Genomic DNA, 25089 nt, shown 5'->3' with positions numbered 1-25089 from the left:
CATTCAACAAAAGGGAATTATATCAAATTTGGGGTAATCAAAAAGTGCCTCAGCTCTGAAACCCAGTGAGTGGAGACAGAAGAGACAGCTGAACCCAGGCTGCCTCGACTCAACATCAACTCACCAACATCTCCCCAAAGGGCAGGGAACCCTGGGACATGGGATGGATTGGCGCCTAAGAACTCCTTCAACGTAACAGGACAGCCCTAAATAACCCCAGCTACTGTACCCAACTCCCGTCAGCTTCACGTGGGGGAACTCAGACCTGATGGGGCACAAGGTGCTGTGCCTCAAACCACAAAGTAGGGAGATTGAAGGGAGACAGGGTACTGGGGAAAATTACTCCATCTTTCTCCATCTTCAGAGTTGTCTCAGATACTGGAAACTAACCCACATCCCAGAACCTGAATTTCTAGGGTTTAAAAATGGCCACGCAGTTCACCTTCTTAGCCCGTGCAACTTAAGACTCCCAGCTGCCCAAAGTTAGCCTTTCCCTTACCTCCTGCTGGGCGTGTGAAGTGGCTCCGCATCCTGCACTGGAGATACACATGGATGAGGGGGAGGAAGTCGTCCAGGTCCCCCTGGAGGCCGAGCCCTGGGCCAGCCTGCAGGCACCACTGCTCGAACCACAGCAGGTGGGTGCAGCTCTCCTGGAGGAGCAGGGCAGCGATGCTGAGGGACGCCTGCGTGCGCTGGGCCAGGCAGTAGTCAAGCAAATCAGCCCCGACTGCGGGGGCCAGCACAGGGTCTCTCTGCAGAGTGTGGAGGAGCACTGTGTCCAGCTCGTCCACTGCTAGCATGGGCAGCAGAGCCCCCAGGCCTCTCACATACTCGGGGGACCACAGGAGCTCACCACTCTGCAGCTGATCCTGGGGGCTGCAGGTCAGCAGCTGCACCAGGGTCTTCCCAAGAGCATTCAGGTGTCTTTCTCTCCCGGGGGATTTTGTGGGTTTCTGGGTCACCAGGTGTGTCTCAGGCAGGCTCAGCAAGGCCAGGGTGATCTCACGGAGCTGAGCACCCTCCATGTATGGATGCAGCTCCTGCAGGGCCTCCAGCTGCAGAGGGGTCTTTGGTGGTGATGTGGCCGGGCCCGCCCTCCTGTTCTCAAGTTTCTTCAGCACACTCTGGGTGATGGCCTCTGAGTACCTGGCCAGAAGGCCCAGCTGCCCAATGTTCCGGAGTATTGGGGCACTTGCTGCCAGCAGCTGAAGGACCCCTGCACTAAAGTGGGTGGCCAGGAGCTTCACGAGGACAGGGCTGAGCGTGTGCGGCGGGAGGGCCTGCTGCTCCAGGGCCAGGAACCAGCCCTCCAGGGTGGGGTGTCTGAGGATGGCCACAAGCACCTCCTCCAGCGTCTGAAAGGCAGTGACGAGGCACAGACATCACACAAGGCACAGGGCTAAGAGAGAGGTGGCAGCTGCCACACAAGTATTCACTGTTGTTAGCGGTTCAGAGAGCAGAAGGCCCCTTTCCTAATCCATTCCTTCCTCAAGCCCACATTTCCATGCCCCCCTCAGGGGTGCCCACCACATCCTGGCCAAGCCCAGCCAGAGCTGTCATCCAGTTATACCACAATCACCTGAGGCACTCCACCTGCCCCGGAAGGACTGGACTGTGACCTGGCTGGTGCCCCACCCACATTTGCAGGCACGTGTCTGAAGAACCCAGCCTGCGTGAATTTCCAGCATGGGAAAAGTGCTCTCTATGGTCACTCAGTGTGGGGGGCGGGCCATGCAGAAACACCGCCATGTGAGTAAGATCAATCAGCTGCTGGCTTCTCCTCAGCAGGCTTGCCCTCCTAAATAAATCTGGTTGAGGGACAGGGGTGTCTACTTACAGCTGGGGTGATGTCAGTTTAGATGAGACCATGTGTCCGGGGAAAGTGGGTTGGGATTAAACCACCGTGTGTCTACGATCCTGAATTGAAAGTAATCCTGTCTCCACTGTCAGGAGGAGACTGGGCCTCGAGTGACCCCATAAAACCCCCAAACTAGTTCTGACTGGGCCAACTGAGTAAACATTGAGCAGAATGCAGTTGAGCACCCTTGCTGGATTAGAGAATAATTTCATTCAGTCATTCCTCACAGCCCTGCTGAACCGATTCCTCACCAACGACACTCCACCAGTTCCCAGAGACAGAAAGAAATTTTCTTCCCTTATTTATTCTTAGGGAAGGAAAGAGGAGCCTGTCACAGTCTCCACTCAAGCTTTACCAGTTAAAAACAGAAAAGCTGGCCGGGCGCGGTGGCTCATGCTTGTAATCCCAGCACTTTGGGAGGCCGAGGCGGGCGGATCACGAGGTCAGGAGATCGAGACCACGGTAAAACCCTGTCTCTACTAAAAATACAAAATAAAATTAGCCGGGCGTGGTGGCGGCGCCTATAGTCCCAGCTACTCGGAGAGGCTGAGGCAGGAGAATGGCGTGAACCCGGGAGGCGGAGCTTGCAGTGAGCCGAGATTGCGCCACTGCACTCCAGCCTGGGGGACAGAGCGAGACTCCGTCTCAAAAAAAAAAAAAAAAACAGCAAAGCACGATTACATATTGAGAATGCTTTGCCTCACACTGACTGGCGAATAGGTGGTCCCACCCAAGCAAATACCTCCCAGAAAGGCAACTCGGAGCTCAAAGGAAAAAAGTGTATATTTCAATTAGATTGTGAAACAAGGAACATGTCTGCCTCCTGAACCCGGTAAAACACATTACATGGCAAACTGTGAGAGAAATAGTCATCCTGGCCCCAATTAAACAGCCTGCTTCCCAAGACTCCCAACAAGACAGAAAGGCTGCTGCTTCTCGGAGCAGTCTATTTCCTGTGTGTATTTCCTGTGAAAAGCAGCACCCGCTGCCCACCTTGCACGCAACACAAGCTGCAGCTATTCACGCTGTTTCTCAGCAGGCTCATCTCACATAGCGTGAGAGAAAGCTGTCTGCAGGGAGGGTGACTGTGCACAGAAAAGCAACTGGAAAGAGAAACGCCCAAATTAAACGGCACACTGGGCGGGTGATAGGAAGTTTTTATGATCTCTGCTATAGTTTCTGCATTTCCCAGTTTTCCCACAATAGGACCTATGTTTGTTTTTAAATCAGAAGTGAAGAGAAAGCCACTGCCCATGACTCTGAGAATAGGCTACCAGGTGACCTGTGGCGGTACCTGATCACTGGCCATCTCCAGCGAGGCCACGGACTCCATGTCCAGGAAGAGGTCGGCTTCGGCCCGGGCAGCCTCACATCTCTGCTGGTTCTGGGCATCCAGCTGCTCACAGTGGACAACCAGGCGCCTGAGGAGATCCAGGAAGAGCTGCAGGAGGGGTGGGCCCACACTTCTGCCCAGCTGTGAGAACAAGAGCACGAGCCTCAGCAGGGAAGAGACGGGCTCACAGCCACCAGGCAGTGACTTCCAGGGCCCGTGTTTTCAGAGCAGGAGACTCGGGAGGCAGGCTGAGATGGCAACTCCTCACAGTGTGTGAGACACCCATCAACGCAATGCCATTTCTCAAATAACAGATGTGTCTTCCTAAGCCTTGGTGAAACACAAAGGTTGTTTTGACTAAACTGAAAGGGATAGGCCCACCTCAAAACTTAAAAATCCCTCGAACCACATCAGGAACAGAAATTCATCAGCCAGCTACTAAACTAATAAACTTAAGAGGGACGACTGGGCCAGGCACGGTGGCTCATGCCTGTAATCCCAGCACTTTGGGAGGCTGAGGTGGGTAGATTACCTCAGGTCAGGAGTTCAAGACCAGCCTGGCCAACATGGAGAAAACCCTGTCTCTACTAAAAATACAAAAATTAGCTGGGCACGGTGGCGTGCACCTGTTATCCCAGCTGCTAGGGAGGCTGAGGGAGGAGAATAGCTTGAACACGGGAGGCAGAGGTTGCAGTGAGCCAAGATCCTGCCATTGCATTCCATCCTGGGCAACAAGAGCGAAACTCTGTCTCAGAAAAAAAGAAAAGAAAGAAGAAAGAAAGAAAGAAAGAAGGAAGGAAGGAAGGAAGGAAGGAAGGAAGGAAGGAAGGAAGGAAGGAAGGAAGGGAAAGAAAGAAAGAAAGAAAGAAAGAAAGAAAGAAAGAAAGAAAGAAAGAAAGAAAGAAAGAAAGAAAGAAAGAAAGAGGGAGGGCTGGGTGTGGTGGCTCATGCCTGCAATCCCAGCACTGTGGGAGGCTGAGGCAGGCAGATCACTTTGAACCCAGGAGTTTGAGACCAGCCTGACCAACATGGCGAGAACCCATCTCTTCAAAAAACACAAAAATTAGCTGGGAATGGTGGTGCATGCCTATAGTCCTAGCTACTTGAAAGGCTGAGAGGTTGAAGGGTGGCTTGAGTCCACTGAGGTCGAGGCTGTGGTGAGCTATGACGCGCCACTGCACTCCAGGCTTGGTGACAAAAAACACAAAGGCCCGGTAGGGCCGCCAACCCGACCTACTATAGGAAGGGCTCTGTCTTGACCAGAGCTGCCCTGAAAACAAAGTCAGGCTGACCTGGCTCCCATCTGCAGCTGCTGAGGGACATGAAGAGTTTGCAGCTGAGGTCTGGACAGAACAGCACTTAAACTGCCTCTGCAGTGAGTTCCAGGGAGCAAGAGTGTGCTGAGCTGTGGGCCCGACTCAGAGAAGTCTGAGCTCTCTGGTGGCAGAGCTCCGGAGCGTGTGGAGGATGGGGGCAACAGTGACCTGGCTGAAGTTCTCCACGGTGCTCCGCAGGTAGAGTAGCACCTGCTTGGCTGCGCGCAGGACCTGCTGCATGGGGAGGCGTGACATGGTGGCCTGCAACTGCGCCTGGATGTGCTCGTCCCGAAGCGCCTGGCTCTCGTAGGCTGCCTGCAGTAGGGCTGTGAAGGAGGAGGCCGAGGGAAGGGCAGAGGGCGAGGGGCTGCCCTGTGCCTGCAGCAGCTGAGGGAGACAGCAAAAGGCCGGGGAAGAGAAAGACACATCACCACAGATGAAAACGGTCATAGGCACGGGTAACACACAACAAACGGACATTTCACAAAGAAGCACATGCTGGGATAGGACTAATGAATATGGGACCGCATGGCATTTTACTTCAGTAGAGTAAGTTCTGGTACCATGTCATGCGTACTTTCCTAGAGCATTTCCACTGACCACATATGAAGGCCCAAATTCATGCTGCATCGACACCCCTTGGAGAACAAGACAGAAGCCTGTCCCATAGGCAGGAGCCACGTGTGACAGAGGCAGGATGTGAATCACAAGAATCACTAGAAAGGGGGAAATCAGCCCACAGAGAAGCCTGCTCTGCAAGTGGCCTGCCTTCAGAAGACCTTCCCCAGGAGCTGTGGGTCAAATATCTTGTTAGAAGGACAGAAGATGGGCAGAACACAGAGAAATTTCTGGAGCCCTTCTGCCTCAAACTGAAGTTATTCATTTCTTCTAATGTTACTACCAAGCTGCCTTCTTTATTTACTCCACATAGCTTATGCTGCTGTAATTCCATTTGACTTCCTTAGGCTAATAAAACCCAAGGCTGTAACATGCCCTGAAACTCGGTGGTTGTCAGAGTGTTCCCCAGGCCTGCAGCAGCATGTGTGAAATGCAAATTCTCAGGCTCCACCCAGACCTGCCAGGGCAGACACTGTGCGGCTGGAGCCCGGCAGTCAAGTTTGAATAGGCCCTCTGGGGAATTCCGACACACCCTGGAGCGTGAGAACCACTGCTAAGTCTTATTCCACAGAAGGTGGACAGCCACTCCAAGCAACCACGAGGGGCAGGACGGAACCTCCAATACCGCCACATAAGTTGCTGTCTGGCTATCACTGTGGCCTACGTGTGGAGGAAGGTGGCAACAACGTTATGGGTGAGGGCTCTGGAGCCAGACTGCCTGGGCCGAATCCTGACTCCGCCACTGACTGGTGCTGGAACCACTCTGGGCCTTGGTTTCCCCACGTGCATAAAGGATGGTGAGAGTCCCGGCCTACTTCTCAGAGTTGCAGTGAGGATTAAACGGCCAAAAATACATGTAGTACACTTAGTACAGGACCTGGTATGCCTCCAAAAAACACACAGAAAATATGCAATCATTGTTGGCTATTGCTACCAATATCACAAGACAAGGAGGGTCTAAGCTGTCTGCTTTTTCAAACGCAGCTAAAATGAAATGAATGCACAAAAATGCGTACCACAAATTTCATGCCCCACACAGCATTGTAAATACTCTGCATTGGAGCCAGAATCCCACTATGAGAATGTAGTCCCCAGCAAGAGAAAATATACTTTTTCCTTTCCTTCCCCAACTTTAGCAGAAGAGACCCTGCTGGAGGCCTTGAGGGGCCATGTGTGACAGCTGAGCACAGTTTGTCTAGGGCCATGCTAAGGTCCGCAGAGGAGAGGCAGGAGACAAGCATGCAGAGATAACAAGGTAAGGAAAAAAAGGAAGAGGCAATGCTCTTGCCCCAGGCTGGAAGAGGAATTAACCTATTATTATCAGGGAGCCAACGGGAAATTTAATTTGGCTGCATCACTGAGTCCTGTGTGTTCAGTTATGTTAGCTGAGCACCAGGGATACTACTTAGCTTCCTCTCTTATGCAGGGGACTTTAGGGTAAGAAATTTCACCCTGCAGGTTGTCTGGCTACCCAACTGCACAGCTCTGGCCCAGCCAGCTGGGACCCTGGGAAGAACCTTGCACAGGAGCAGTGACCACAGCTGTGGCTGCAGCTCACCCAGGCCTCTCGGGCTGGCTCCGGGATCCAGAGGCTATAGTATCTGTTAAACCGTGAGAGCTGGTGGCAGCAAGGCACCGGGCATGGAGGCTCAAGCTTGTCATACGCCTGGAGCAGGAGACACAGAGCCAGGGGGTCCCTCTGGGTGTGGAGGAGGTCAGTTAGCACCGCCGTCAGATATGTCACAACGTTTTCTGCTGCAAAGGAACAAGATGCATGTGGGAAGAGGCTGGCTGGGCCCACCCTTCTGTGACCTACCAATACCACCTTCTTCCACATACATGCAAGATGCTGAAAAATTCATGCAACTCCATGAGGGGACACATAACCACAGGGAAGGAGGTGCTACTACTGGAGACTGTACTAGGCTCTGTTTTATTAAACACATACAGCAAAGTCAGACATCCGCTCCCAAGGCCCAGGAGTGAAGACCCAGGCATGGAAAAGGCCAGGCAAAAGCCGCCTGGGACCAGGACTTGCTAGGTGTTCACCAATCCGTTTACTCTACCTCAGCACACAAGCCTCTCTTACATGTAGGCTGGGACCATATGCCTGGTTAGTCACTTTCAGGCCATAACACCCCTTGCTTGACTGTCCACCATTTCCACTTCCCTTTCCATGGTGATCTTGGAAGCCACAAATTGAGTTGGCATAGCTACAAAATGGGAGCAGCCTGAATCCCTGATCAACCTCTTGAAGGACAGCAACCAGAAGAGCCACCTGGCCTGTACTGGACCATAGCATGGTCTAGAAACAGACCCTTATTTATTAAACTACTGACAAGTCAGGGCTTATTTGTTACTGCAGCAAAGCCTGAGTTCTCCCGACCAATCACGCTCCTATAATCTGTGAGCCTGGAATATCCAACGAGTATGAAGGATTCATCCTCTGCATCAACATATCAAGAATAAATGTTGACGAAAAAACATCAATGTTACAGAGGCTGTCTGGGCAGCCAGGCAAACACATTATTTCAGACTCATGCTCAAATGACCAATTTCCCAAAAGCCTAGCCAGCCCCAAGATCCCTACCCCTGTGCTCCTAGCTGTGCTGGTTGGGTAGCTATCACTCTGGGGGTTCTGACCTCTTGTTGCCCTGGATTCTCAGCAATTGATCCCAGAGCCCCTAGAATCCCACACCTCCCACCCTGCAAAGACTAGCTGGCCAGATGCAGCCAGAACATCCTGACCATACACAGGTACCTGCTTCATTGCCTGTCCCAAGGAACAACTTATTCCTGGCTTCCAGGGCTGCGGGGACCACAGCACTGAATGGGAACGTGAGCAGGATCATGTCTTCATTCAACGTGAACCCTATTTCCTCATCCAAGCCTTCACTGCCCTCCACCAGGACATCCACCATGTCGAGAACATCTGAGAGAGAAAGACGAGAATCCAGCTGATGTGAGAGCCACTGAAGGGTTTCACTGCAAATACCCACAGGGAGGCAGAAGCAGAATATGTGCAAAAAGAAAAAAGCCAAATTCCTCTTGGGGGGAGCATTTAATATAGTTTGACCCTAAACAGACGAAGACATTGCCTATGAAATCTTTCGTATCTTTGTCTGATAAAATGCAGGATATTCAGCTGAGGTGATAATAGGTTGAAGTTTCCTCAAGTGACACAAGAAGCCCAGGAACTTAAACCCAGATATTCAGGCAAACAAGCCAAAATCTGAGAGGCAAACTAGTTTGAGGGTTAAAGCACAGGCCAGAGCCAGAGTACCTGGGTTCTAATCCTGACTTTGCTATGTAGTAGCTGTATGAGCTTGAGCAAGTTATTATACCAAACCTCTCTGTGCCCCGGCCGCTTTATCTCTACATAAAATGAGTACAATAATAATACCCTTTTCTCTTGGGGTTGCTTATGAGATTTACATGAGTTAGGACTTAAAAGGAGCTTAAAACCCTACCTGGCACCCAGTAAATACTATGCAAATAAAACAACAAGTGTTTCCCATTACATGAACACATAAGGAGATTTCATTTCCAGAACAGGCTGGTCTTTGCTGCAAAGGGATTGTGTGCACTTGGCCTAGAGCATTAGTGCAGTTCTTGTTCTCAATCTCTTAACATGTCAATGTGGCTTGGTCTTCAGACCCCTGAGCAGCGCAGAACAGAACGGAACATACCGTCAATGTGGGAGATGGGAATGCTCATGTCATCGGTTTCTTGCTTCATCATAGTGGCCTGCAGCGTGCTTGCTTCTTGGACAAAGTCAGATGCTTTGTCTGTGTATGAATAGGGATTCGCCACCAATGTCAATAAAATCTGGGCATTAAAGAGCCAAATAGAAAGCATTCAGATGGTCACAGGTGAAATGAAAAAGCCAAAAAATGTCACTGGTCAAAATCAAGGGAAGTGATAATATGTTCAATCCTTAATCAGAATAGTTTTACTATGAAGTTGGGTCTAAACTTTTTATTGTGGAGTTAAAAAAAATCTCCTTTTACTATAGCACTGCTTTTAATATCGCTTTTGGTATACCTATTCCCACCACCAACAACAAATTCCCAAAAGGAAATGAAACAGCATGCTGTAATATATACCTATTTCACAGATTCTAAAACTAAGTAGATTCTGAAGTCTCAGCAAGAATTAGGAAGTAAGCCAGGACGAGAAGCCTTTTGGTGCTGGTGCATCAAAAATGTCTCGATTATGCTAAGAAGTTAATATAATCATCTCTGAGCATGTTCCTTTATGTGGGAAATATGTGCTTACGCGTTCCAGAAACTGAATCACAGTCTCTTTGTCCTCTTCCACGGTGTTCTCTAAATGCTCCAGCCAGAGCTCCAGCTCCTTCCAGGTGTGCTCAAACACCCCCGTGTCCCGCAGAATCTGCCAGGAAGTAGGCACCAGCGAAAAAGTCAGAACAGAACGTGCTTTCTTTCTATTCTTTGAGACAGGGCCTCACTCTGTCACCCAGGCTGGAGTGCAGTGGCACGATCTTGGCTCACTGCAACCTCCACCTCCCGGGTTCAAGCGATTTTCCTGCCTCAGCCTCCTGAGTAGCTGGGACTACAGGCGTGCGCCAACACGTCCAGCTAATTTTTCTAATTTTTAGCAGAGACGAAGTTTTGCCAAGTTGGCCAGGTTGGTATCAAACTCCTAGCTTCAAGTGATCTGCCTACCTTGACCTCCCAAAGTGTTGGGATTATAGGCATGAGCCACCACACCCAGCCTACAGGACCCACTTTCTGTCGGAGGTCAAGCAGTTTCATTGTGCTCCAGCACCACACGCCCAAGGAGCACGCAGGGAGTGAAAGTTTCATCCCATTTTTCTCTGAAAGTTAGTCTTTCAACATAACATCCCCATTGCTGAGGGAAACAAGGAAATCATTCTATGCTCTCTTAAAGACAATATAATCTGGCCAGGCGTAGGGGCTCATGCCTGTAATCTCAGCACTTCAGGAGACTGCAGTATGAGAACTGCTTGAGCCCAGGAGCTTGAGATCAGCAGAGGCAACACAGTTGAGACTCTGTCTCTACAGAAAATAGTAATTAAAAAACTAGCCGGGTTAGTGGTGGTGTGCACACATGTGGCCCTAGCTACTCAGGAGGCTGAGCTGGGAGGATCACTTGAGCCCAGAAGGTCAAGATGGCAGTGAACTGTGATTGTAGCAGTGCACAGCAGCCTGGGTGACAGAGCGAGAGCCTGTCTCAAACAAACAAACAAAAAAGACAATATGATCCCTTCTCTCAAGGCTACTTATCCTTTATTCTCATTTCCTAAATAAAAAGAAGGGAAAAAATTTGGCTGCTACTTAGGAGCCAAAGACCTCTGGATTTTCACAAAGACGCAGGTAAATGTGTAAAACTTCACCCCTCACAGCTACTCAACCCCCAGCCTGTATGAAATTCTCCAAGGTCACGAGCCAGTCACATCATATCACTTCAATGTAGACCTCAAGACTCACTATTCCAACAGAAGAGAAACTGGTATGAGGCAGGACTTGAATGTGCTGAAGTGATGAAATGATTTCCCTAAATGGTCTGACAGCAGAAACTCAGAGTCTAAGAGGCCTCACGGCACAGAGCCCTGCAACAGCATGCACCGAAGGAAAGCCTGACTGTGCCAATTTCACCTATTTGCAGTCAGATCACGAAATCTAGCTGGGGTCAGGTTCACAGCTGCACTACCTGGAAGGAAATGGCAACCTATGGAGGTCAAGACTTAAACTGCCACATTCTTTAAGCAGCTCAAGAGAGAAGGCTATAAGTGCAGCAAGGTTATCAGCATTTCAAATAAAAGTGAAAGGTGAAACCTCTGTACCCTAAACATAGTGCATCCCCCAAGCTGTTTGTTGCAGAGCAGAAATGAGGACTAGATGTCCTACTGCTATCATAAGACCTGACATAGCTCTGGAAACATGAGTATCAAGGACAAAAAAAAGAGAAGGAAATAAATTCCTATTCTCTTCCACTGGCTTTGATGACCCATGTGCTGTGGGTGATGGATTCGGGCAAAAAGGCTGAAAGCCCTGGAGAAGGCCGGAGCCTGAGGAGGAGGAAAGAGGCGCTGCCTAATCAACACCAAGAAGCCAAAATTTAGTATTGAGCCTACAACAAGCTAGAAATGACCTACCTAAAAAAAAAAAAAAGTTTTTCCAATGCACCAGGCTGCCTCTCAGGAATGTAGCTAAGTGTAAGACACGATAAATTAAACTGCCATAAAACCTTCTATTTTAAAACTAAAAACAATCCCAATACCTCCTGAATTCAACAACTGTTTAACTAAACACTTACCATAAGGAAGATCTACACAAAATGCTTTTCAGAGTTAGAAACTGGTAGAAAATGCTCACCTTCATGATCAGAAGTTTGGTCAATGACTTCAGTTGTAAATGGCTACTAGTCACAAACATTTTCATTAGTAAGTAAAATACTGATCGTTCACCTCCAATAATTTCTGCATCTGGGCCTTCCTAGAGTTTAAACAATATTACATATTTTTAGTATATATAATTACATACATAATTTTAATATATAGTTATATATTAGAAATATACCATGGGGCCAGGCATGGTGGCTTACACCTGTAATCTCAGCACTTTGGGAGGCCAAAGCGGGCAGATCACCTAAGGTCAGGCATTCGAGACAAACCTGGCCAACATGGCGAAACCCTGTCTCTCCTAAAAATACAAAAATTAGCTAGGCATAGTGGTACATGCCTGTGCCTGTAGTCCCAGCTACTTGGGAGGCTGAGGCAGAGGTTGAGGTGAGTCCAGATGACGCCACTGCACTCCAGCCTGGGCAACAGAGTGAGACTTCATCTCCAAAAACAAAAAACAAAACGTAACGTAACAGGAGCCATCACTTGCTGAACACACAGTATGCTGCCAGGTCCTTACCTCATCTCATTTTAACCACAATTTGGCAGGAAGAGTAGCAAGAGGAAGCACAGGTAGCCCTGTTCCTGTGCCGGAGCCGTCCTAGGGGCCCAGCTTACACTGACTCACTGAATCCTCCCAACACCCGTGAGGTGGGTACAGCTGCTACCCTATTTTACGTATGTGGGAACTGAGGCACTGAGAAGGCACCTGGCTGTTTACTGGGAACCAAGGCAGATGCTGTGCTGTCTGGTGGATGGTGAGCAGGAGGGACCCCAGGCTGTCTGAGTCCATCAAATGATGTCCTCGTTACTTTCATCACGATGCCAGTGCTGATAGAATGGATTGCTTATGCATAATTTATCCTCCTCAAAAGGCTTCTGGGCTTTGAACACGTCTTCAACAAGTATATGGAGCTCCAGATCCCCAATCCAAACTCTGCTGAGCCTGTGTGTCTCACTGCAGCCCTTGGCAATGAGGACAACCCTGAACATGGTGAGGTGCTGGTTAGCTCAGGCAAAGCCAGCAGATATAAGCATAAGGTGGGGTGCAGGATATAAATTCACGCCAGCTCTTTCAAATTACGAGGCCTCTGTTCACTTGCCAACTAAATTATCAAGATCCCATAAGCCCAGTTGAGCTGGAGTGAAAACCAATCAGCAATGCCCGAGCCTGTCACCTCCCGAGGACTGGTGGCAATGACCTCACATCTCAGTGGAATGGTGGCAAGCAGAGCTCTGGGCAGCACTGCCTGAGTCCCATCCTGGACTCACCACTCATGGACAGGACCCTGCAGAAGGTTCTGACACTCTGTGCCCAGCTGCCTTGTCTTTAAGTAGTGTGAACTGAGCAGCCACATGAAGCATCCGTAACCTGCCCAGCATGCGAGTAAGTTCTCAGTAAGAATGATCCTCAGCTACAATGCAGGGAAGCCTCAGAATGGGGACTCGAGGGAGAGACACATGGTCCCAGAGGCACAGCATTCTTAAGTCGTCCTGGAAATGTCGCATGTAAAAATGCCAACATACATTTCCATACTACTGGTTCCATATAAGATCTAAGTCATTAAAAAATACATCAGCTCAGATTATAAGAAACACTTGGACAATGATTAATTTTGCTTGATCATATTCCCTCCTCCTCTTTGCATAGAAATGATGCAGCATCCTGGGCGTAAGCCCAGCGTAAATATCTGTGGCATCCTGAGCTTCCCTTTATGATTTAACATTATGTTCTCCAAAAAGTTCTGGAAGATATTTTATTAAAGACCTAGAAAAAAATGTTGGCAATGTCTACTGATTCTTCTACCAGCCTCAACCCTCTCCTGACTTGGTTATCTATTCTCATCTCGTCTTTAATTCTTCCAGGATGAGGACAAAAGAAAAGGTATGTATTTTATTTTGTTTATTATTTAAAACTGAGAAAAACGTAAAACAGTTGAGATAAACAAGAAACTCCCCGGACCCAGCAACAATGTATTTGCAGCAAGGACATGTTAAGCACCCTATTTTACAAAAGCAAGCAGGTTCCTAGGCCTCCTGGTTCATGAATCAGGACCTCTGCTGTGGGTCTCTCTAAAATGAGAACTGTTAACCTCTTCTGCCTTGCCCCGTCAGGTTCTGAGCCAGTTAGCAATTCATCAGGCTAAGAAGCCACCCAGCGCAGCAGGTTAGCTTAGGGCAGAAGACTGGGAGCTCTGCTTCCTACCTGTGCCTTTAACCATAGAAACTTGTTGGCTGGCAGCTCCAGGGCCACCTTCAGCATGTGGTGCTGCAGAATGGGAGGCACCTTCTCTCGAAGGCCCTGCTCAGAGATGATGCCTATGGGTGAAAAAGAGGCAGGCTGAAAAAAGTCACGCGGATGTGGGTGCCCAGCAATTGCTGCCCTGGCCAGAAAGACAAGGAACTCACCATGGAGAAAGAAAAAGGGTAGATGCAGGGTTCTGTTTCTCTGTCCTGTGCTCACCCTCACATGGCACATCTCACCTCATGTCCCCCCACACCCTGGTCTGTCCAAATCTTTCAACAAAAAGCCCAAATCTCACTTGCCTGAAGAAGCCCTCCCGTGCCACACAGTCCACACTGACCCCGAACAGCTGGAATCACTGCACCCACCAAGTGCCCTCCAGGGGTGGGCTCTCGCTAACGTTCTCCCTGGCTCCCCAGACAGCAAGCATTTTGTGGACAGAGACTGCAGCCGCCTGCGCCTGAGACTGGGTCCTCATCCTCTAGCGGGCTCTCTGGACGTCTCCTTTGCTACCAAATACTAAATGGCCACATTCTAGTAAATTTCGTATTTCCACAGCAAAGAGAACCTTTCACCTTCAAATGATTAAAAAGTGAATTGCGGCTTTCGAAAAGGAGCATTTCAATAGCTCATATAAATTCCAAGAATGATATTTTTGCAAGTCTTCTCCCATAGGCCCAATTATAAAGTGGATCAGACAAACTTTACTATCCAGGAAACATGACCAGACAAGCATTGTTACTTTTGTAAGTTTGAACCTGATTCAGTGGGGTAAAAGACGAAGTAACTATGTCAAAAGTGTCTCTGCATGAACAGGATGTCCCTTCTGCAGGACCCTCGTTTCTGCTACACCCTCTGCACCCCTGCTCCCTTGAAAAGTGACTTTAGAGTTAATGTCACATGATCGGATTTGTGGGCCATTCATGCAGGTTGCTCAGCACTTGGAAGCTGGCTGGCTTCTTCCATTGTTCTCACTGCTACCAAGTGTTCATCTGATATTTACTTAAGGAAGACCAGCTATTTAAAAAATACTGATGCAAGTACAATTTCTCAGGCTGACGGATGAGCACGCAGCCAACCATCCACCAGCCTTCCCGATTCTTGGCTGCAGGGCTCTGCTCTGGTTTACTGGCACTTCCTCCATCTGCACTGGCAGCAACAGTGGCGGCTTGTCTGCAAGCCCTTGAAACCCACCTTTCAGGAGCTTGCTGAAGTCAAAGTTGTACTGCATGACCACGTGGGGGACCACCTTCTGGTACAAGCATATGACCTGGAGCAGAACAGCTTTCAAAAGAATGGTTTCCGCATCATCTGCACACAAAAAAAAAGAAAAAGAGAAAAGAAAGAAAGAAAGAAAAAGAAAGAAAGAAAGAAAAAGAAAGAAAGGAAGGAAGGAAGGAAGGAAGCAAGCAGGCAGGCAGGCAAGAAAGAAAGAGAAGAAAGAAAGAGAAGAAAAGAAAGAAAGAAAGAAAGAAAGAAAGAAAGAAAGAAAGAAAGAAAGAAAGAAAGAAAGAAAGAAAGAAAGAAAGAGAAAGGAAGGAAAAGAAAAGAAAGGAAAGGAAGGAAGGAAGGAAGGAAGGAAGGAAGGAAGGAAGGAAGGAAGGAAGGAAGAAAGAAAGAGAAAGAAAGAAAGAAAATAGCTTGAATTAGAAAACATACTGGTTCTTTGTCCTTGAGCAGCTGAACCAAGTATGGCACCACATTGCAGCCAACTGCATGCTGTACACCGAGGCTGCAGACAAACTGCTCAGTACCTGGATCTAAGGAGTCAACATGGTAAAAACGTTAAAACTGTTCAGGGGGTCTGGGTTAAAACCTCACTTCACTGCTGTGACCTTAGACAGGTTCTGGTCACTCTGTCTCCCTGTGCTGTCGTGTCTTCATCTGAGCAACAGGGACATACAGCAGGGCCTACCCTTGCAGGGCTGCTGTAAGGATGAAATACGATACAGACATAAGACACAAAGCTCAATGCCTGACCAACAACAAGGCTCTGAGCTCTATCTGCAGACCAAGAGACAGCACCCCCATACTGCCATCCCTGGAAAGGCCAGAGCACATGGCACCCAACACTCAAGTCTTTAGAGAGGCACAGTGCTTGCATAAAGATGGGCACGTTTCTAACAGATACCAAAATTCAATCTATGATTCCTTTCCAATTCTTCTCCCTAAGCAAAAAAGGATACAGACACATTCACAGCCAGAGGTGCCTTGAAACAAGAACTGCTCCAGGACTCTTTGGATGGGAGCTATCCTAGGCTGTCAGTGTCAGCTCTGTCCCATGCAAAAGGCAGAGGGTCCCCCTCACCCCTGAGACCTTACCGCACTGGCGAGCATCGCAGGCAGCCGGGGGCCCATCGCTCCTTTTCTTCCCTTTCTTGTCATCCTGTTTGGTCTCTTGCTTTTTAAGTGACTGCCAGACCCACACGATAGTGTTCAGGTCTGGCAAAATCTAAACAGGAAAAAGAAGTGAAACATTAGTTGTAGTCAACCACGAAGAGTGACAAATGAACTGAACATACTAACAAGATGCAAAAAACAGGGAGGGGGGTGCGAGTCTAGAGAAGTGTGTGTAAGAAGGAGAGGGAAGAGTGGTGAGAAAATAGGCCCAAATCCACATAAGCTCTGCTCTGCAGTATAATTTTTTTTTTTTGAGATGGAGTCTCACTCTGTCACCCAGGCTGGAGTGCAGTGGGGTGACCTCAGCTCACTGTAACCTCCGCCTCCCGGGTTCAAGTGATTCTTGTGTCTCAGCCTCCTGAGTAGCTGGAACTACAGGCACCCACCATCACATCGAGCTAATTTTTTGTATTTTTTGTAGAAGCGGGGTTTCACCATGTTGGCCAGGCTGGTCCTTGAACTCTTGACCTCAGGTGATCCACCCATCTCGGCCTCCCAAAGTGCTGGGATTACAGGTGTGAGCTACCGCGCCCAACCATGTTCTGCAGTATGATTTCTAGAAGTATACACAGTAAGGATTTGGTGAACAGGCAAGTGCTGATCATTAAAACAAACCCCTTAAGCCTCATTCACCTAAGCAAAAGACACAGGGAACAAAGACAGACTTTCTCAGGAGCAGCTCAGGGAAAGCTACCCTGTGTGACTGGGGCTCTTAGAGCAGCTGGCCAGTTTACAGAAGCCTGGCTTTCAGCCATAGGAAGCAAGAGGGGCTTCCTGAGCCACTGCATCCCTTCTCACTGGGCCACAGTGTGGTCTGTGTGTGTGCCTGCAGCCATGGGTGAGGGGTAAGGACACAATCTACCCTTTGACAACATCACCACGGCTCCTGATTGAACATGAGGTCCCCACCAGAGCCAGAACCCCTGTGAGAGAACACATGTATCGTCTAAATTCTTACTCTGCACCAGGACTTTTGGATCATGCTCTGTGACATCACTGCCTACAACCACAGTGGCAGGTCTTCTCAACTGGCCCTCAGCACCCATGCTACCACACTGCCCACTGGCCTGTCCAACCCTGTGGCTCCAAGGACACATCACTTGGCTTCCACCCTAGGGCTCCGAGAATGGCCTTTTCTACCTGGTGAGGTCTGGAAGGACAGCCCAAACCCGGATCAGAGCCTACCTTGCTCAGGGCTTCTCTGAAGAGCTGCACGAATTCTTCCATCATCACAGCTGTGTACATGCCTGATTCCTGCCACACCTCTTTATTCAGGCAGTGGTCAACCGTTTTTAATGCCCTCTTCAAAATGACAGAAATAAGGGATAAGGCCGTGTGCCTCACTGAGGTGCTGTCCAACTGGGAAGAAAAAGAGTTAAATGTACAAATGTCTCTAGGATACACTGGTGGACACAGATTTGCTAAGCTGTGGGCTTGGCTGGCATTTGCCCCTCCTCAGGTCACTCACAGGGGAAGCTGCATGAAACAGCTGGTCTTTACACTGTGAGAAGAGGCGACCTGGGTATCTCGCCCTCCTGACATCCTCTGGGTCTGACTTCAGCAACTGCCAGGAAACGACCACTAATGGTAGCATCCAGCAGTAGTTTCATTTTTATCATCTGCTCTTTGGTAAGCCTTGAGACAACCACTCAGCTACTGTGAATGTTCTCCATTAACAATAGATCTCACCAGAACCCACTCTGCCACTATTTTTTGTTTTTGAGTCAGGGTCTCACTCCGCCACCCAGGCTGGAGTGCAATGGTGCAATCATAGCTCACCGCAGCCTCAAGCTCCTGGGCTCAGGCAATCCTCCCGCCTCATCCTCCCAAGTACCGGGACTACAGGCACCTACTGCTTCTGGCTTTCTTTTTGTTTTGTTTTGTTTTTAAGAGATGAGACTTACTATGTTGCCCAGGCTGGCCTCAACCTTCTGGCCTCAAGCCAATCCTCCTGCCTCAGCCTCCCAAAGCACTGGGATTATGAGTGTGAACCACCATGCCTAGCCTTTTTTTTTTCCTTTTGTAGAGGCAGAGTCTTGCTATGTTGCCCAGGATTCTACCACTATTAAAAACATTAGCATCAGGTGGAGGAATGGCCAAAAAAAATGCATCAGGTACTTTAGTATGAAAATCCACCTCCAAGCTCAGTGAGCAAGCAACCCACATCACAGGCCTGTGACATCCAGAGCTCTTGACTTCCAGTCAGAATGACACCTGGGAGAGTCACTCACTGCAGAGACTGAGTAGGGTTCAAGAACCTGTGCTACTACCAACAGCAGCAAAAGAGTCCACGCCCCTGCTAGTCACAGTGTGTTCTGGGGCCAGGAGCATCATATGATGGCATCTCCCGGAGCTCAGGAGAAATGTAGAATCCCAGGCCCCGGCCCACACAACTCAAGCAGAATCTGCATTTGACATGATCCCCAGGAGAGCCCTCCAACACTGAGATCTGAGAAGCCCTGGCTGGGACACTGCAGACTGACAGTGCAGTAGAAACAAAGAGCTTTTCTGGTTTACTTTCAGCTCAATAACCACGACACCCCAGAGCCCCAGCATTCCAGTCAGCTGCGGCTTCACTCTGTGTACACTGCACACTAAATCAGGACTACAAGGACTACTAAGCCAAGAATGGCCAGCTCCACAATCGCTTCAAAGGCAGGCCCCACACAAGCGTGCACACCACACCCAAGGGGCTGGGAGAGCAAAGCTCAACCAACAGCCTGGGGCCCTGCTTCCAAACGCTTTCTTATTTCCTGTTTCTAAAATAGGCTAAAGCTTCTCCTCCTGACTCTAAAATGTATGCTTTAAAAGTTTTTTAGACAAAACCATAAGAAATAAAAGAAAAAAAAAACAAACATCATCTAACTCCAGTCCCTGGATGCACTCACATCATTGGGTCTCACTTACATAAAAACACAGTCTTGGCTCTTGGAAAGGGCACCTGTGGAGGGAAGGCAAGGCTGGGCTCGGTGGCCCCGGCCCTGGCCCTGCAGGGAGTGGCAACAGCCAACAGGGGGAGAGGAGGCTGTGTCCTCTGAGACTCCTTCCTAGGAGCCACTCCGTGCTAGAACACCCCTCTAGGGGCACAACCCTTTGTTCTGAAAAGTGAGAGGAGGAGGAGACAGGCTTTTCTCTCCCAGACTACCAGGAGCAAGCTTGGAAGGGAGAGAAAATGCAGCCCACAGAGGAGGCACATCTGGCTGGGTGTGGCAGCTCAGACCTGTAATCCCAACACTTTGGGAGGTCGAGGTGGGAAAACTGCATGAGGCCAGGAGTTTGAAACCAGCCTGCGCAATATAGCAAGACCCTGTCTATACAAAAAATAAAAATAAGAAAATTAGCTGGGTGTGGTGGTGTGCACCTGTAGTCCCAGCTACTCAGGGGGCTGAGGTGAGAGGAACACTTGAGTCCAAGAGTTTGACGCTGCAACGAGCTATGATCACACCACTGTACTCCAGCCTAGGCAACAGAACGAGACTCTGTCTCAAAAAAGAAAAAAAATTTTAATAAAAAATAAAAATAATTAAAAAATAAAGGAGGTTCATCAAATTAATCCTTTCAGTCTGGCTTTCCTGCAAGCCCTCGGAGAAATGCAAATGTCTCCCACGTTAATTAAAACAGTTGGGCAAGCTAGCTGGGTGCTAATTTTGCATATGACGATTTGACAAACACAACACAAAACCTTTCTGCCTACTCCCACACAGGCCTCCTCTCTACTCCTCACCCCATTACCCATGCTCAGCACAAACCCTGGAGGGGTATCAAAAAATAGTGAATCTCACCATGTGGTCTCAGGAGTCCACCCCACTTTACAGTGACTGTGCGCATTACCACACGGCCAACCCAGGCCTGTGTAACCCACCACAGCCAACCTGTTCCTACTGAAGCCACACAACAACTCAGCCTGCCTGGAAGGACGAAGACACCTCTCCAAATACCTGTCCTCCCCCAGGTACCTCAGGCAACTTGGGGTTAGGAGGGGCTGGCAGGGCCCAGGACCCAGGTGTGCCAACAACCCACAGCCATTCACCTAGGCCCATGATGCTGCAGTGAAGACATGTGAACCCCTCAGAATGTGGCTTCTGATGAGACATGGGGACCCTTATAATAAATAATGAGGTAAAATTTAAGAATCAATTTCTTCCATGAATACGTCCTCCAAAAACGCTTGAAAACAGCTGGCCTTCAAACTATATGTTTGCCAGGCATCTTAACACCATTCACCTAAACCGTAAAAGAAAGAATTTGCTAGGCAAATTTCAGTCCTACCATGTCTAGAAATTCTAAACTAATGAGATTTTAATGATAAACTTTCATTCTTCTGATTTAGACATTCTTTCACCCTCAGGCAGGACTAGAAAGGCTTAGAGGGACGCAGGGGTCCCCGCTGTGTGATGGAACAGGGCCAAGGACACGAAGTCCGTTGTCCCTAGAAGCAAAGTCTCTTTGCTCCAAGGTCCTTACCCAGGTCCGTGGACCTGTCACTTATGGGCTATTTCAAACTACAGCCTCTGTCCTGGAAGCCTCAGAGCCTCCCTGACAAAACACAATCAAACACATCCAGGCCGGTTCTCAGAATAATCACATCATGTAGCCAGAGAGTTTAGCTGGAGGCAGTTCCAGAAGTGGGGCAACCACATGGCCTTACATTTAATGCTTGGGTGAACATGCTCTTATTGCACACCAGGGGCACGGTGGTCACCATCACCATTGCCAGGAGCCGAGGCAAGGGTATAAACTCTCTGGTCTGAAATGCCCGGGAAATCTCCGGCTGAGCCTCATAGATCTAGGAAAAGCAAAAAAGAGATTTAGTTGGTGCTGGAAGTAAGTTTCAAATCTGAGACTAGCTGTAGGCACCCAAAGGTGAAGCCATTCAATCAAATAATTATAGTGGTAAAGGTCCGAGACTCCCCACAAGGCAGAGGGGAAGATTAACCCCCAAATCTACTTGTCAAAGACAAATCAGGTCAGGAGACTGGCTGTTAACAGAGAAAGGACCTTCAGAGCAGAACTTGACCTGTGATCTGCAGTCTCTTAAAATCTCTGATGGCAAATAAATCACTGCTAGAACTACGAATGGTACTACTTACCAGTTCCTGCTGCACTTGACAGGCACCTGACAAATGATGTCAGGAAGGGATGTCAAGAAGCCATCTTCTCAAAGCTTCCTCACAACCCTTTGGGATAGGCACACTTTACATTAAAACAAAAATATATTCACAGGTGACAAAATTGGACCTCAGTGAGGTTAGGTAATTTCCTTAAGGCCACATAGCTAGTAAGCAGCCAAGTAAGGACTCAATACTGGGCCTGCAAAGACCACACACTCACCCCTCCCCTATCCTACAAATCAGACGTTTCATCAGATGCAGCTCCTAGTAGGGGTTCTGGCCCCCGGACTATCTATACCAAAATGAGGGGTGGAGTACATCCTCCTCATCCCAAGGGTAAATGTGGAGACTGCACATAGGCACTCAAGCAGAATAAAAGCTGGTTCTACAGATAATGCCAGGCCCAGGCAGAGGCAAAAGAAACAATCCCAGGTATTTTACCACTAGGCAAACCATGAATCAGTGACAGAGAGTTCAAACAAGTCAGGTATTACTGCCAAAGAGCTAACAGTAGGTACCTCTATTTGTAAAATGGGCAGATGCTGACACTATGATCAAAAGGAAGGTAATGCACATTTACTTAAACCAGCAGACCAACGTTCCACAGCTTATTTCAAGTTGTTCTAATTGAAGCAGCAACCTTTAAAAACTATCCTACAAGTCAGACATTTCATTTTATTTTACTTTTTATGAGCCCAGATGGAGAAGAGATAATCAAGCATCTCACCAACCCCAGTCTAACTGTGCTGAGACTCAACAAGATTTCACTCTAAGCAAAATCTTGATGAACAGGATAAATTGGCTTAAAAGATTCTAAATAAACCTCAAATTCAGCTCAGTGAAAGGCAAAATGCTATAGAAGATAAGGACACCAAATTTACATGATCTAAAATATCCCTTTTTATCCCTGAAAGGTCTTCATATTGTACAGTTTACCAGATCAGAATGTCTGCTGGTCCCCCAACTCCCTATGCCCCCCTACCTAGCTAACAGACTTTTTTTTTTTTTGAGATGGAGTCTTGGTCTGTCACCCAGGCTGGAGTGCAGTAGTGCGATCTCAGCTCACTGCAACCTCCACCTCCCAGGTTCAAGCAATTCTCCTGTCTCAGGCTCCCAAGTACCTGGGATTACAGGTGCACACCACCACACCCGGTTAATTTTTGTATTTTTAGTAAGAGACAGGTTTCATCGTGTTGGCCAAGCTGGTCTCAAACTCCTGACCTCAGGTAATCCACCTGCCTCGGCCTCCCAAAGTGCTGGGATTACAGGCATGAGCCACCACGCCCAGCCTAGCTAACAGACTTTTAAATATCATGTTTTTTTTACCTTATTTAGTAGTTTGATATTATTTAACCAAGTAGACTTCACTCGTGGGATAAAGGAAAACGTTACTTCCTTGAAGTATTTGTTCAGTAAGTCCGGGCACACTTTGAGGATGTTCACCACAAGGTCAGCCACCAGATCATCATCAGCTGCAGTTTTCAAACCCAGCAAGAAGTGCAAGAGTGTCAGGTTTCCGCCTCTGTTAGAGAAAGAGACATGGGGAGAGGTCAGCAGAAAATGGTCAAAGCACCCTGAGAGCTCATGGTGATGCGCAGCTCTGCAGAATTGCCCTCAGTGAACACAGTAATAACAGTGTGGGGAATTTCCCCCAGGACGTAAAATGGGAGTTCCGTGGCCTGGGGGTTCCAGCTCTCCACAGAGGGCTTCCCTCTCATCCTCTACTTCTGAGTGGCTGAAAAAGTCTCTGATTGTCCTGCTCCCTTTCTTCTTTCCTACTTCCCTCCCTTGAGTTCAATTTGCTTTCTAAAGAAAAGAAAGAAAACCATTCTCTCTCATTCTACCTCAGCCACCTACCAGTCTGCCTAGAAGTCAAGGCTACTGAAAAGAAAGGACAAAACCAGCAGGGAGGAATCCATGCCCCAAATTTCATTTTGAGATTTTACTGACGTCCCTCCTTCAGCCACACACTAAAAAGCACTATGTAGGGCTGGCTGTGGTGACTCACAACTGTAATCCCAGCACTTTGGGAGGCCAAGGTGGGAGGATCACCTGAGGTCAGGAGTTCAGGACCAGCTTGGCCAACACAGTGAAACTCTGTCTCTACTAAAAACACAAAAAAATAGCCAGGCGTGGTGGTGCCTGCCTGTAGTCCTAGCTACTCGGGAGGCTGAGGCAGGAGAATCGCTTGAACCTGAGAGGTGGAGGTTGCAGTGAGCTGAGATTGTACCACTGCACTCCAGCCTGGGTGACAGAGTAAGATTCCATCTGAAAAAAGAAGCACTATGTAAATACATATGTGAGTGTGAGTGTAAAAAAATGCAGATAAGACATTTTTCTCTTGAAAGGGGGACTTGTTTTAATTTTTAAAATTTTTTATTATTTCTTTATTTAGAGACAGGGTCTTGCTCTGTCACCCAGAATGCAGTGGCGTGACCATAGCTCACTGCAGCCTCGAACTCCTGGGTTCAAGTGACCCTCCTGCCTCAGCCTCCTCAGTAGCTGGGACTAGAGGTGCACACCACCACACCTGGCAATAAAGTTTTTTTTATATGAACTGCTCATGAGTTGCTGCATGGTTCAGAGTGCCATTAAATTATTTCTTGACAAGAAATCTGACAAGACAGCACGAGGTCTTTGCATGGACCTTCTGCCTTCCCTGTTTCTAGCTTATTTCAAATTCCTTCATTTTCATTTAGCAGCTGAAAGCAGCTAGGATGTGGAAAAAATCTACTGTAGAAAAATACTGAAAAGTTGTCTCAAAGTGGACCGTCTTCAAAGGTATGAAAAGATAATAAAAGCAGCAGGTGAGCCCGGGAGTTCGAGGCTGCAGTAACCTATGACTGTGCCACTGCCTTCCATCCTGAACAACAGAGCAAGACTCCATCTCAAAAAAAAAAAAAAAAAAAAAAGTAAGAGGCAGGAAAGTCTGCAGAGACTAAAACTTGCATAAAGGGAGTAAAACCCCAGGATCCACACAGCCAAAGCCCCAGGACACTAGGCTTCACCTGCCTCAAAGTATTTTTAGAAAATACGCCCTTTCCTATCTGCTTGACCCTAGGAAGTCAAAACATCCAGAAAATCCTCAGACTCTGCCTCATGTGCACGACACAGTGATGGTTTCTAGGGTCCCCAGTGTCTCACATCTCCCTTATAAATTGAGTAAAACTACAATGCTATATGACAGCTTTACATATAGTAAAAAAAGTTTTTCAAAAAACAAATTAGAAAGTGTAATTTTGATCGGAAAAACTATCCTTTAAAAAAGGATATGAAAATATCCTTTCCTAATATGAAAATGTCATGAACAAAACAGTTTGTACTGTCAAATGAAAAGGATATTAAATCTACAAAGAGTGCTAAAAATACTACACATGCTTTATTTTAATCAACAACGTAATAAAATGGAGAGCATTAATATTTATGTAGCACACAATACATGCCAGACACTGCTCTAGGCAGTTACCACCACCTCTCTGCGACAGGCACTACTTTTATTCCCACTTTATAGACGAGATAATGGAGGCAGAGAGGATGCCTAACCCAGTGAAGGTCTCAGAGCTAAGTTGGGATTGAAGCCCAGCTGTCTGTTCTGTTAACCTACACCAGGGACTGGCAAAGTAGGGCCCAGCACCTATCATTGTAATTTTATTGGGACATGGGTAAACCTACTTATTTACGTCTATGGATACTTTGGTGGCACAACTGAGTGGTCACAACAGACTGTGTAGCCTGCCAAACCTAAAATACAATCTGGCCCTTTGTAGAAAAAGTTTGCCAATCCTTGCTCTATGCTGTAACACCAGCTTTCAGTGAACAC

General features: G+C 48.1%; 1 protein-coding gene across 4 annotated transcripts in view; it reads right to left on the bottom strand.

Moving 5' to 3' along the window:
• Nucleotides 1-25089, bottom strand: part of URB1 (URB1 ribosome biogenesis homolog) — a 95161-nt gene that overhangs the window by 47836 nt on the left and 22236 nt on the right. For 3 of the 4 annotated variants that reach the window (XR_009209625.1, XM_032174704.2, XM_032174706.2), the window contains exons 9-22: nucleotides 22596-22791; nucleotides 20807-20944; nucleotides 17344-17517; nucleotides 16081-16210; nucleotides 14953-15069; nucleotides 13720-13832; nucleotides 11488-11607; nucleotides 9404-9520; nucleotides 8815-8953; nucleotides 7887-8057; nucleotides 6684-6880; nucleotides 4676-4894; nucleotides 3153-3332; nucleotides 500-1355 (exon numbers count right to left, since the gene is read on the bottom strand). Coding sequence is in view for 3 of the 4 variants with exons in the window: in XM_032174704.2 (XP_032030595.1) it covers nucleotides 500-1355; nucleotides 3153-3332; nucleotides 4676-4894; nucleotides 6684-6880; nucleotides 7887-8057; nucleotides 8815-8953; nucleotides 9404-9520; nucleotides 11488-11607; nucleotides 13720-13832; nucleotides 14953-15069; nucleotides 16081-16210; nucleotides 17344-17517; nucleotides 20807-20944; nucleotides 22596-22791 (2867 nt within the window). In the remaining variant the exon portion in view is untranslated. The remainder of the gene's footprint in view (nucleotides 1-499; nucleotides 1356-3152; nucleotides 3333-4675; nucleotides 4895-6683; nucleotides 6881-7886; nucleotides 8058-8814; nucleotides 8954-9403; nucleotides 9521-11487; nucleotides 11608-13719; nucleotides 13833-14952; nucleotides 15070-16080; nucleotides 16211-17343; nucleotides 17518-20806; nucleotides 20945-22595; nucleotides 22792-25089) is intronic. The other variant, XM_032174705.2, reaches the window with a different exon arrangement.

Source organism: Hylobates moloch, unplaced genomic scaffold, assembly GCF_009828535.3.
Source record: "Hylobates moloch isolate HMO894 unplaced genomic scaffold, HMol_V3 SCAFFOLD_14, whole genome shotgun sequence".
In the NCBI taxonomy this organism is placed as follows: domain Eukaryota; kingdom Metazoa; phylum Chordata; class Mammalia; order Primates; family Hylobatidae; genus Hylobates; species Hylobates moloch.
This window is presented reverse-complemented; position numbering and strand designations above follow the sequence as displayed.